Raw genomic sequence first — 12,682 nt, forward strand, 5'->3', positions numbered from 1 at the left:
AGCAGGACAGACACTCAGGACACAGACACCAGCTGGCACGCACATATTCCAGAGGGGATCTCCTTTACCTCTGAGTCGGTTCTCGCATGTAAAGGAAAGTCGCACTAAAATCAGGAGACAGCAGGTGTTGGCGAGGATATGGAGAAAGAGGAACACTCCTCCACTGCTGGTGGGGTTGCAAGATGGTACAACCACTTTGGAAATCAGTCTGGCGGTTCCTCAGAAATCTGGGCATGACACTTCCAGAGGATCCTGCTATACCTCTCCTGGGCATATACCCAAAGGATTCTTCAGCATGCAATAAGGACACATGCTCCACTATGTTCATAGCAGCCCTATTTGTAGTACCCAGAAGCTGGCCTTGAACTCTTAACTGCCTCCCCCTCCAAAGTGCTGGCCTTGCAGATGCACGGACCACTGTACCCAGCAAAAGCACAGCTCTTCAGTGAGTCAGCATTGTTAGGGGACATAACTGTGTTCATCACTGTCCTTTGGAAAAATAGAATTCAGCTTTACCCACTGGATGAGCAGAAATAAGGCACTGGGCGGAAAGCAGTTTTGAATCTGAGGGGACTTACTCAGGGACAGTTTTTTCAAAGCTATAAAGAATTTATCCCATTAGATAACAATTATGTTATATCCATTTTGCTTTGAGGAGCAGGCTTTGAACTAGATTAGTAAATGAATTGTGCCTATGATTAGGAATTCACAAAATAAACTCCTGGATGAATTGAAAGTACTATTGCAGAATGTACCTAATCAGGAGGAGGCATCTGTTTGTGCTGCCTTCCAAATGTTTTCAAGGACATTTTCTTTGGTAAGCAGATCTGTTTTGAATTTAGTACCTAATACTTAGGAAAAGCAACATTTTTTTTTTCATTCTTCTGGTGGGTGTTTCAACTTTAGTTGATAAAACTTTAGGATGCTTAGTATTCTAGTCACCACGCAACTCTCAGTTTCTGTTTCAGAAACTGAGATAGTTTGTAGGTTATGTCTATTCAAAGACCACAGTGCTTATCTTAAAGGAATTGTTTTTTCTGGAGCCATTTTGAGTGACCATATCCAGGAACACAGATATGTGTTACCCCAAAGTCCATGTTCTGATATGGGAACAGTTTTGTATAGTTTTTTTTTTTTTTTTTTTTTTTTTTTTTGGTCTTTTTCAAGACAGGGCTTCTCTGTGTAGGCCTGGCTGTCCTGGAACTCACTCTGTAGACCAGGCTGGCCTAAAACTCAGAAATCCACCTGCCTCTGCCTCCTAGAGTGCTGGGATTAAAGGCATGTGCCACCACTGCCTGGCTTATAGTTCTATAGAACAGAAAAAGACATAAATCAAGGCAAGTTTAAAATACATTGAGGCGGGTACATCTACAAGGGAGATTTCCTATAGGCTGAAGATAACATCTGATGGCATTTCTGTCTTTGAGGTAGAAACTAGTTTTCTGCCAATAGATTCTAATCAAAAGACTTTCTATCTACTATCACAAGAAGCTAGTTAGTTCTTACTTGGGGCAAGGAATGGTTGTCTGGAAGGCCAGAACTTAGCCCAAGGTAATTAGCCTCTGGACCTGCAACATTCCAGTCTCTCCACTGTACTGAAATTCTTCTCAGCCATCTCTGCAGAAAGATTCCTGTCAAGTATTTTCATTCAGTTAGTATTAGAAATCTGTTAATTTCTCTGGCAAGACTCAATAACTTGGTCAATTTACCTAGGGAGTACATCTTTATATCTATGCTTCTTAGAAAAAACTTCCTTGTAAGTGGATGGGCTTGTCAGTTCAATAGAGAACATTCAGACCTAAACCTGTTCAGTAATTTATTCTGAAAGCTCTTTGTTATGACTTTGACCAGTGATGATTGAAGTAGATCCATGGTGGATTATTATCGTGATAATATGCAAATTACCTGCATTAAAAGACTGAAAATTCAACATACTTCTATATTTAAATTCCACATCACAGATTTTAGCGATTCATGGAAAGAACCTCAACTATTGCCTAACTTATTACATTCATATTTAACTTTCTAAAGTGTGTGTGTGTGTGTGTGTATGTATGTATACAGGTGCCCTCAGAGACTAGCTGAGGTTATAGGCAGTTGTGGCTGGCGTGTATGCTAGGACTCAAACTTGTGTCCTCTGGAAGAGCAGAAGGCTCTCTTAACCACTGAGCCATCTGTCTACCCCCTAAACAATGTTTTATAATTTTCCTTTGCCTAGTAAATATTTTTATTTATTTTTTTATTAATTAATTAACTTTTTACACTCTATATTTTATTCCCCACCACCACCCTTGCCTAGTAAATCTTTGGGGGATTTAAAACAAAAAGTTTCCACAAAAGTTTGCATTGGATTTCAAGATAATTCCATGTTCCAAAAGTATGTTGAGTCTTTATGAATCCTAAGCCATATGAAAAGAAATATCAGTTCAAGTCCAAAGCCTGACCTCAGCAATCTTAAGTTCAGTCGCATAAAGTCTTAAGCGTGTGTAGGTGTCTACTGTAGTTCTGTTACTCAGGCGACTTTTAATGCTTGGTCTTCACACTGGCTAAGACCTTGTCCTCTGGCTGAGCCTCCCAGGTGCTGGACCACGTTGTTCTATCATCTGTCCCTTTCCTTACAACCAGCTCCAAATTTATGGAGCTTTGAGGAAGGGCTAGGAATTTTACATCTTAAAATCAACTGTTTCAGTTGTGGCACAAGAATAGCTACAACTTCTTAGTCACTGATATAGAAAACTAAGTAAGGTGAGCAAAGTTCTCATAATTCAGGGTGGCTATTTAAGGGCTAATCTAGGTCCCTAGTTTATCTAACTATGTCATCTGCCTATATCTGAATTCATCATTTAACTCCCAAATTAAATAATTTTAGATTTTAAAGAACCTTAGGGGGTGAAATTACTTGTCATGCAAGCCTGACAGCTGACATCCTAGAACTCATAATGGAAAGAAAATCAGCTCCTGAAAGTTGTTCTCTGACTTCCACACTCCCACTGTGGAGTACATGTGCATTGGGTGCGTTGTCTCCTGCTGTGTGCTCAGGTTGGCCTTTGGTGGGTTTCTCTGCTTCCGCTTCCCAAACATTCTCCCACTTGTCCTTGCATATAACTCAGTCTCAGTGGTTCTCAACCTTCCTAATACTACAATCCTTTAATATATGTTGGTGGCACTCAACCATACAGTTATTTTGTTGCTACTTCATTGCTGTCATTTTGCTACTGTTATAAATTGTAATCTATGTATTTGATATGCAGAATATTTGATATGTCATTTCCAGAGGGGTCAGGACCCATAGATTGAGAACCACTGCTCTAAGTAATTCTTTAGATCTGCCTTAAAACCTCCATTTGTTTGAGCTAGAAATTTTTCTATACTACTGTATTCTGAACCCCCTGAGATTAGATACTAAAGTCTTCAATTTTTTTTATGTCTTACAACAGTGCCTAGTATAATTTGAGGGACATTATTATTGAATATGTAAGAGATCTGTATTGGCTCACGACCCCCAAGACTAAGTTCTCAAAACAAAGGAGATGTATTTCTTCCAGAGGAACAGAGGGCAGGAAATAAGAGACAAAGACAGGAGATAGAGAGTGAGAGAGATGGGAAAGGGTATTTGTGTCAGGGGGACAAAGGACTGCTTCTGGATAAAAAGGAGACAGACAAGGCTTTAGGAAAATTGTGGTATATAAAGGTTAAGGGGAAACCCTGCATTAGGATGAGGTGTTTGCTTTTAATTGGGCATGTTAATTAGGCGATTTTAATTACTGAACTTTTGATAGCTGGACCTTGTTTGTCAGTTTCAGGAGGAAGAAGTAGCCAAATAAGGGTAACAGACCTTGGCGGCTAGCTTTAGGAGTGTGATCCAGTGGTTTTTAGCAAGGCAGAGGGAATCTGGGAGAAGGGCACAGTCTGTCAAAGCCATGCTCCATGCCTGCCATGCTCCAGCTGGCCAGAGTTCCTTCAAAATAGATATTGGTTCATTCCGTTTTGGGGATCATTTCACTGATGGCTAGAAAAATGGAAGAACATTCTCAATGATATTCTACCTTAGTTATTCTGGGCTTTGTGTCCTGTGTGCTGTTCTTTTAGGATTAAAGATGATCAAGTGTGTCTACATTCACAGTTTAGAGGAAATAGGTGTGTTTAAGCCTGAAAATCGCTAAGAGAAAGACCAAATCCATAACTGTACAATTAAAGCAAATGCAATTTAATACTGGCCAGGTCCATATCCAGGATTCCCAGAGAATGGTGCTGAATTAGGTTAGTCAGATACTCATAAAGGCAGAACCCACATAGCAATGTGCTCCTGTCTTAGTCCTCAGGGACTAAGACATACATCCTGATGTACTTTCTCCTTAGGTGTCTCCTGCCTGTGATCAAGCACATCCTGTGCAGTTGGGGCAACCAACCTTGTTTACTGAAGTGAAAACGTTATCTTACATGTACAGCCTCCAGCATACCAGGGAGTCAACTGTCCTTGAGCAAGTGGGGCTTACAGGTTACCTTTAGTCATTGCAGTGTTTGGTGGAATGATTTGATTGGGAGTAGTGTGGAATTAGTTCATTCTGAGAAACAAACCAGAGTTAGCGCCCACATCTGTTTTGAAATTTTTATATTTTAGTTCCTTATCAAATGGTGAACCTACTATTTTCTCTTATGCTTTCCCTAGTTAATTTTCTTTGGCAGCGTGATGTGCTGCCAAGCCTAACCGCCTGAATTTGATTCCCAGAATGCACAGGTGGAAAGAAAACTAGTTCCCACAAGTTTTCCTCTGACAGTGGGAATATTCACACCCATTCATGTGCGTGTGCATGCCTCTGTGTGTGTGTGTGTGTGTGTGTGTGTGTGTGTATAAGAGAGAGAGAGTCAAAAAGACTAAAAAAAATTACTAAAAATGTGAAAAAACAAAACAACCCCTGGCCTCTAAAGTTGCAGTTCTAAAGTTGTTTCATTATGTCATAAATAATCAGAAATTATTAATGAAATATGAAAATACAGTTGTCTGGTTGTCGGTAGATTGGCTCTTGTTGAAGGATCGAGGATCTCACTCACCATTTCCTCCATAAGGATATTTGTTTTCCCGTGTGTGGTCCAGTCAGGAGGTTAGAGTCAGGATCTGCTTCCTGTGTCTTCTCCATGCTAACAGAGTCTGGACACGCTTCTCAATAGGAGACAAGAATACTAGAATACAGTGTTAACCCCACAAATGCTAGGAGAAATACCACTGACCCAAATCATAGCCAAATTAATTAAAGTAAGCTCTTTTTACTCGTGTACACAGACTGTCTTTTCTTGAGGTGGAATTCAAGAGCTCATGGACATGGGGAAGACAAGGGTTTTTATAGTTCAGGAGCAGGGGATTTCCAAATGGGGCATTTGACCAGCAAATAGGTGTGGTTCCGGAAGCAGAGCATACACTTTACACTTGGTTATAATAACCTCCTGAGGCCGGGTGGTGGTGGTGCACGCCTGTAATCCCAGCACTCTGGGAGGCAGAGGCAGGCAGATTTCTGAGTTTAAGGACAGCCAGGGCTACACAGAGAAACCCTGTCTCCGAAAAACCAAATCAAAAAAAAAAAAAAAAAAAACCTCCTGAAACAAAGACCTGCTTGCTAGGTGGTCTTAACAGCCTCTTGAAGCAAAGATGTAATTGTCATTTCCTGGAACAGGAAGAACAGAACCATTTGTAGTTAAGGTTACAGGTAGGACCTAGCTCAATCCTGAGAAACAGATTTAATCATAAACTAGAATGACTCTAGTTTGTCTTTCCTATAAGATGGGTTTCAGGCCTAAGATCAAGTCTCTGCAGGATTTGGCGCATCCTCTCCCTCTGAGGCCAGACAAGGCTGCCCAGTTAGGGGAATGGAATTCATAGGTAGGCAACAGGTTCAGGGACAGTCCCAACTCCAGTTGTTGGGGAACCTGCATGAACACCAAGTTGTATATCTGCTACATATGTGGGGGGGCCTAGATCTAGCCCATGCTCACTCTTTGGTTGGTGATTTAGTCTTTGGGGGACACTCCCACCCACCCCCAACCCTCCACCCCACCTCTGAAAGGGTTCAGGGTGGTTGACTCTGTTCTTCTTCCTGTGTAGTCCCTACAGGTCTGAAGTAGGATTTCAATATGTAGCCCTGGCTGGCCTGGAATTTACTTTAAAGACCAGTCTGCTAGCCTCAAACTCAGTGAGATCCTCTTGCCTCTGCTGAGATTGAAGCCGTGTGCCACCATTCCTGGTTTTTTTTTTTTTTAGTTACATTTTACTTATTTATGTCATGTGCCTGTGAGGAGGATAGGTGTGTGCTGCCTCATTCCTGTGGGTCAGAGGGCACCTGGGCACATGGATATCACACTCAGGTTTTCAGACTTGGCACCTTTCTCTCTGCACAATCTCAGCAGCCCACAAATACTCTTTTAATCTGAAATGTATTTGAATGGTTTATGATATTGTTTTATATATAAGTTAAAAGGGATTAGTGTAGAACACTACACAAATAAGGTAAAAACAAATTATTGTTAATAAACTTAAAAGTTTTAAATTAACACTTGAAATTGAGTGGTTAAAAACAAAGTTAAACTAGATTAACTCAATGTGTGGAGGCTGATTTCAAGAACTCAAAAGCATTAAGGTATTTGTTTTTATTGAAACAAGTAGGTAAAAAGTCCACAATAGTGTACTATAATCATTATCCATCAGCCTAATAAAATCCATTTTAAATAGATTTTATAAATAACTATGTATGTTAATTCCTATTAAATTCTGAATTGTTCAGTAGAAATATTTTTCTTCTTAATGCTTTGTATATTTCCTTGACTTTTAATAATGTCTTTCTAAATTAAAAAAAGTAGTCGTAGTCGTGTGTGTGTGTGTGTGTGTGTGTGTGTGTGTGTGTATGTGTGTGGTGTGTGTGTGTGTGTGTGTGTGTGTGGTGTGTGTGTGTGTATACATGTACACGTGTGTGTGCATGTGTCAGAGCACACTCATGGACGTCAGAGGACAGCTTTTGGAGTTGGTTCTAGCCTTCTACCCTAGGGTTTCCAGGGATGGAATTTATGATGTCTTTCTGTGTATGAGAAACAAAGAAAGAGCAGTCATAATGTAGGAAACATGGGAGCAAAGGGAGCATCTGACAGTCCAGTTGCCTTATGCAAAAAGGCTGTAGCACTGTCCCAGACAGATTAACAGGAATGCAGCAGGCAGAAAGTTCACTTTCTATTCATTCTAATTTTGGTGGGTACTGTGCCTTCCCCACTAGCTCTGGTCCAATCTCATAGTCTTTCTGATTGGCTAATTTTAAAAGAAGGGGTCAGTTGCTAAGCTATCTGGAATATAAGAAAGTGGGTTTCTGTGAATAAAAGTTTTAGCATGTTGGGAAGATTAAAAGATTTGTGTAAAAGTTTTAAAGATGGGGAAGTTGACATTTCTCACTGGGTTAGAGGTTTTATCCTGTCAAGCCATCTTGCTGGCCCAACATTTGAGTTTTCAACACTACAGACATGAAAAATAGGTGCTTGTAGAGGCTTATTAAGAGCCAGGTACTCAGGTACTGTTTTTTTTTTTCCAGAGGACTGGAGTTGAAGTCCCAGCACCCACACATCTAGCAGTTAACAACCACCAGTAACATCAGTTCTTGTGGCCTCCTTGGTCACACGAGTGCATATAATGGGATAGACAGTGAGACAAACACATAAAATAAATAAATCTTAAAGAGAGAGAGAGAGGGAGGGAGGGAAGGAAGGAAGGAAGGAAGGAAGGAAGGAAGGAAGGAAGGAAGGAAGGAAGGAAGGAAGGAATTGAGCCAGGCGTGTTGGTGCACACTTTTAATCCCAGCACTAGGAAGCATAGGTAGGCAGATGTATGTGAGTTTGAGGCCAACCTGATCTACAGATGGAGTTCCAGGATAGCCAGGGCTACACAGAGAAACCCTGTCCGGAAAAAACAGAAGAAAAGAAGAAAATGTGAAAGAATAGTACATAGAAGTTCAGTGTACACATCATAGAGCTTTTCTTAGAGTAACAGTACATTTCTTTTTCGTTTCGGTTTGGCTGGCCTGGATCCTACTCTGTAGACCAGGCTGGCCTTGAACTCAGACGATCCCCCTGTCTCTGCCTCCCAAGTGCTAAGACTAAAGTCATGTACCACTGCTGCCTGGCCAAATTTGTTTTTCTTTTAAACTAATGTTTAGTGTTTTATGTGAAAACTAATGTTTACTTTTATGTGAAAGCTGTTTCATTTTCCAAAGGACTTTGCCATGTGTGAGTTCATCTTCCTCATAGCAGTAACTAGCTGTTACTACACATGTGACAGACTGCTCTGTTATCAGGTAGTAATTACAGATTTATTTTTACATCATTTTCAGCTGTACTGCTTCACAGTGAATTTTGTTCCACATTAACTAGAAATGTGGCCTACAGAGACATGGACAGCAAATAAACTAGCCTTTCTCAGTAGCTCAGCTGGTAGGGAGTCCTCACAGGACTGTTAGAGCAGCAACCTGAGTTTAAAAGAGTTTTACTGCCAGGCAGTGGTGGCGCACGCCTTTAATCCCAGCACTTGGGAGGCAGAGGCAGGTGGATTTCTGAGTTCGAGGCCAGCCTGGTCTACAGAGTGAGTTCCAGGACAGCCAGGGCTACACAGAGAAACCCTGTCTTGAAAAAAACCAAAAAAAAAAAAAAAAAAAAAAAAAAGAGTTTTACTGCCAGGAGGTGGTGCACGCCTTTAATCCCAGCACTCTGGGAGGCAGAGGCAGGCTGATTTCTGATTTCAAGGCCAGCCTGGTCTACAGAGTGAGTTCCAGGACAGCCAAGGCTATACAGAGAAACCCTGTCTTGAAAAAAACCAAAAAAAAAAAAAAAATTCTAGCCCTGTTACTTGTGTGATTAGGCTACCTAACCTCACCATTGCTAGTTCATCAGTTGAAAAACAAGTTAGAGTGGTGGGACATGCCTTTAAATCCATCACGCTGGCAGAGGCAGGCATGTCTTTTGAGTGTCTGGCTAGCGATAACTATATACTGAGTGAGATCCTGTTCCCTCCCTCCCAATCAGACAGACAGACAGATACACACACACACACACACACACACACACACACACACACACACACAGAGAGAGAGAGAGAGAGAGAGAGAGAGAGAATACCTTAGAGTTAGAGTAGGCAGCAGTCAGATTCATGTCAACAAACATTAGGGGTCTAAATACCTGTCCACTGGCACAAATTTAGTGATTTATAATAATAAAATGGGTTACTTTTAGTTTTTTTTTTTTAAAGGAATTCAAGAATGAAGTCATTAAATTAACTAAGTGCATTTTAACTTGAGGTAACTTGTATTTCCTGAGCTATCTATCTCAAATTCTAGTCTTAGTGTCAAAGATCAGGGGTGAGTATCCCACGTGGGTGCTGGGAGCTGCACTTAGTCCTCTGCAGGAGCAGCATGCCCTCTCTTTCCTGGAACTCCCTCTGTAGACCAGGCTGGCCTCAAACTCAGAAATCTGCCTGCCTCTGCCTCCCAAGTGCTGGGATTAAAGGCATGTGCCACCACTGCCTGGCCTGAATCCTGAATTTTTTATCTTAATTAATTTTGTGGAGCAAGGTTTCTCACATTAAACTCAGTCTGGCCTTAAATTCACATGACTTAGGCTAATTTCAAACTAACACCAACCCTTGTATCTCAGCCTCCCAAGTATAGGGAGTACAAACCCAAACTGCTATATTCAGCTACTTTTATTTTTTGAGACAGGGTCTTACTATATAGCCCAGAGTCACCTCCAATTCACACTCCTCCTGCCCTAGTTTCAAAATGCCCTAATTAGTTTTTAAACCCTTGTTGGATCTCCTGTGTACTCTGATAAGCCTAGGACATTCTTGTTTTGCTTGCTTTGGTTTGGGGGGGGGGGTGAGAGGTGGTTCTGAGTAGAGTCTCACTATGTAGCTCAAGCTGGCCTCAAAATTACGGCCATCCTCATGTTTTAGCCTCCCAAGTGCTAGGAGTGAACCACCATACCCAGCTCAGGAACCCTGGATCGTATTTAGACATCTAAATTCTCATTAGTGAAAACCCCATACTGACCCTCAGTGTGTTAAGGGTAGGTGCCCCTGGCTCTAACTGGTCCTCTAGTGTCTTTTTTTAAATTAATTTTATTTTTATGTGTTTTGTGATTTGCGTGCATGTATGTCTGTGTACCACGTGCCTACAGTGCTTATGGAATCCAGAAAAGGACGTTTGATCCCTTGGAACTGGAGTTACAAGTGGTTGTGGGCAGCAATATGAGTGCTAGAAATTGAGAAGAGCAGCCTGTGCTCCTAACTGCAGAGCCGGCTCTCCAGACTTTCCTCCTTACCATTCAGAATGTCCTTTTTTCTTTTCTTTTCTTTTGTTTTTTTTGTTTGTTTGTTTGTTTGTTTTTTATTTATTTATTTTTTTTATTTTTTTTATTTTTTTCCCCGAGACAGGGTTTCTCTGCATATCCCTGGCTGTCCTGGAACTCACTCTGTAGACCAGGCTGGCCTCGAACACAGAAATTCGCCTGCCTCTGCCTCCCAAGTGCTGGGATTACAGGCATGCGCCACCACTGCCCAGCAGTTGTGCACTTTTTTAAAGAAGTGCTTTAGGAGGGAATTTGAAATCTGTTAACTTTCTTTTTTGGGGGTGGGGGGGGTTATTTTTGGATTTTTTTTTTTTCCGAGACAGGGTTTCTCTGTATAGCCCTGGCTGTCCTGGAACTCACTCTGTAGACCAGGCTGGCCTCAAACTCAGAAATCCGCCTGCCTCTGCCTCCCAGAGTGCTGGGATTACAGGCGTGTGCCACCACTGCCTGGCTGAAAATGTCATTTTTTTTTTAAAGTGTACTAATGTTGCTGTTGAATTATTGTATTAGTATATTTTCCCATTTCCACATTATACTTTTGATAGAGAAGGGAATATTTTTCATATGTACCTTTTGGTAAATTTGCCCTTAGAGATCTGGAAGATGTGTCAGCTGAAAAGACATTTGATTAAATATTCAGATTCTGGTTTTGACTTTATTTTTGTGATGTTTGAAAACTTGATGGGTTGGTTATTTTAGTGTTTGTTTGGTTTTTTTAAACATTTGCTTTTTTTCTTCTAGCCTGACAACGAGATTTCTTCAGACTGCAATCATGTAAGTATGGATTTTCAGTTACTCACCATATGTGCTTTATAAATACAATGACAGATTTTGGGATGCTCTTTCAGTTTTTTCCTAGATGCTTTATATTTTATCTGATGCTACTGGTTTTAAGTGGATAGTAAACATTGTTAAAGGAACTTTATAAACACCTTTTCATTGTAGGAGTCGTTAGGCTTGGCCAATAATAATTACTCATGGTCTTCCTTATTACAGTTGCCATATAAAAAGAATTAGTTCCCTGCTTATCAAGTCAACAGCTTCATTTTAAAGTTCTTTCATTAAGATATTTACGGTGTAGTAGCACCTTCAAAGGAGAGGGATATGCCACATTGGTGGTTAATCTCAGCAGGCAAAACACCTGTATATATTAAATAAGTAAATACAAAGCAAAACCAAAAAACTAAAGTGAATGGTGAATCAAGTGTTTTCAGGGAATTAAGATGGATATTCCTGGAAACTAGAATCTGAGCAGCTTTCCTTAAGGCTGATCTAAGGAAAATACTAATTTGTGAAATCTCAGACAAACCCTACCACATGTGAGCATTTGGGGCAGACTTTTTAGAAGCAGATATTTCCTCTAAAATTTTTATCAGGCGTTTCTTTAATATTTAGTTTTTAACACCACATAATTTTTTATTTTTAGTTTTAATTAAGTATGTCTATCTGTGGGTTGTGTATGTGGGTGCAGTGTCTGTGGAGGTCAGAAGAAAGTGTCAGATGCCCCAGAGCTGAATTGTTAAACAGTTATGAATGAGCCTCCGAACCTGAGTTCTGGGAGCATCTTCTGCATGAACAGTGCATGTTCTTAGCTACTGAACCGTTTCTCTAGCCCGTGTACCACATAATTTTAATTCCTAGTTTTAAAAATGCCATTTAGCAGGAAAGAAGATAAACCATCTGAATGCTGGGTGTTGCTTATGTTTGTAAATATTCTGTGCTTTTGTCTATGAACGTGATGACTTTGGCGTTACTGGAAATGTACATGTGCTTTATGTGACTGTTCAATTAGTTTTTGTCATTTATCATGGATGATAAATTTCATGGTGTTCTAAGCAAAAGGTTTTTGTTTTGTTTTCTTCTTCTCCTGAACCCAGTTGTTGTGGAATTACAAGCTGAACCTGACTACTGATCCCAAATTTGAATCTGTTGCCAGGGAGGTTTGCAAGTCAACTATTTCTGAGGTAAAGTGGGAAATAATTTTGTGGCTATTGTGATTTGTAGGACAAAGTAGAGTCTGTTGACCCACCCCTCATTAGGAGAGTGACTCAGTCACTTTTTATTTCTCAGAGTTCTCATCTGCCTTGGTTGTGATGTAACAAGGTTGTGTAACTAGACTTCTTTTTGTGATTACCCACTGACACAGTAGGGTGAGATCAGGCTCTTGTTGTTTCCCAGATATACAGTGTTATCAGAGTGGATTTCCCTGGGGTCTGTAACCCTTCCTGCCTGATGTGACTCTGCGGTTGGCTCTTTTGAACATATGTATCAGACAATGGGTATTAGTGCTTAAAATAATCAATCTTATATAATT

At 40.5% G+C, this 12,682-nt stretch overlaps 1 protein-coding gene across 1 annotated transcript in view; it reads left to right on the top strand.

The window, feature by feature from the left end:
* The window catches only part of Glg1 (golgi glycoprotein 1), a 101,345-nt gene that overhangs the window by 42,852 nt on the left and 45,811 nt on the right, over nt 1-12,682 (top strand). The window contains exons 2-3 of the mRNA XM_052166095.1: nt 11,110-11,142; nt 12,246-12,332. Of these exons, the coding sequence (XP_052022055.1) occupies nt 11,110-11,142; nt 12,246-12,332 (120 nt within the window). The remainder of the gene's footprint in view (nt 1-11,109; nt 11,143-12,245; nt 12,333-12,682) is intronic.

This window comes from Apodemus sylvaticus, chromosome 21 (assembly GCF_947179515.1).
Source record: "Apodemus sylvaticus chromosome 21, mApoSyl1.1, whole genome shotgun sequence".
Taxonomy (NCBI): Eukaryota; Metazoa; Chordata; class Mammalia; order Rodentia; family Muridae; genus Apodemus; species Apodemus sylvaticus.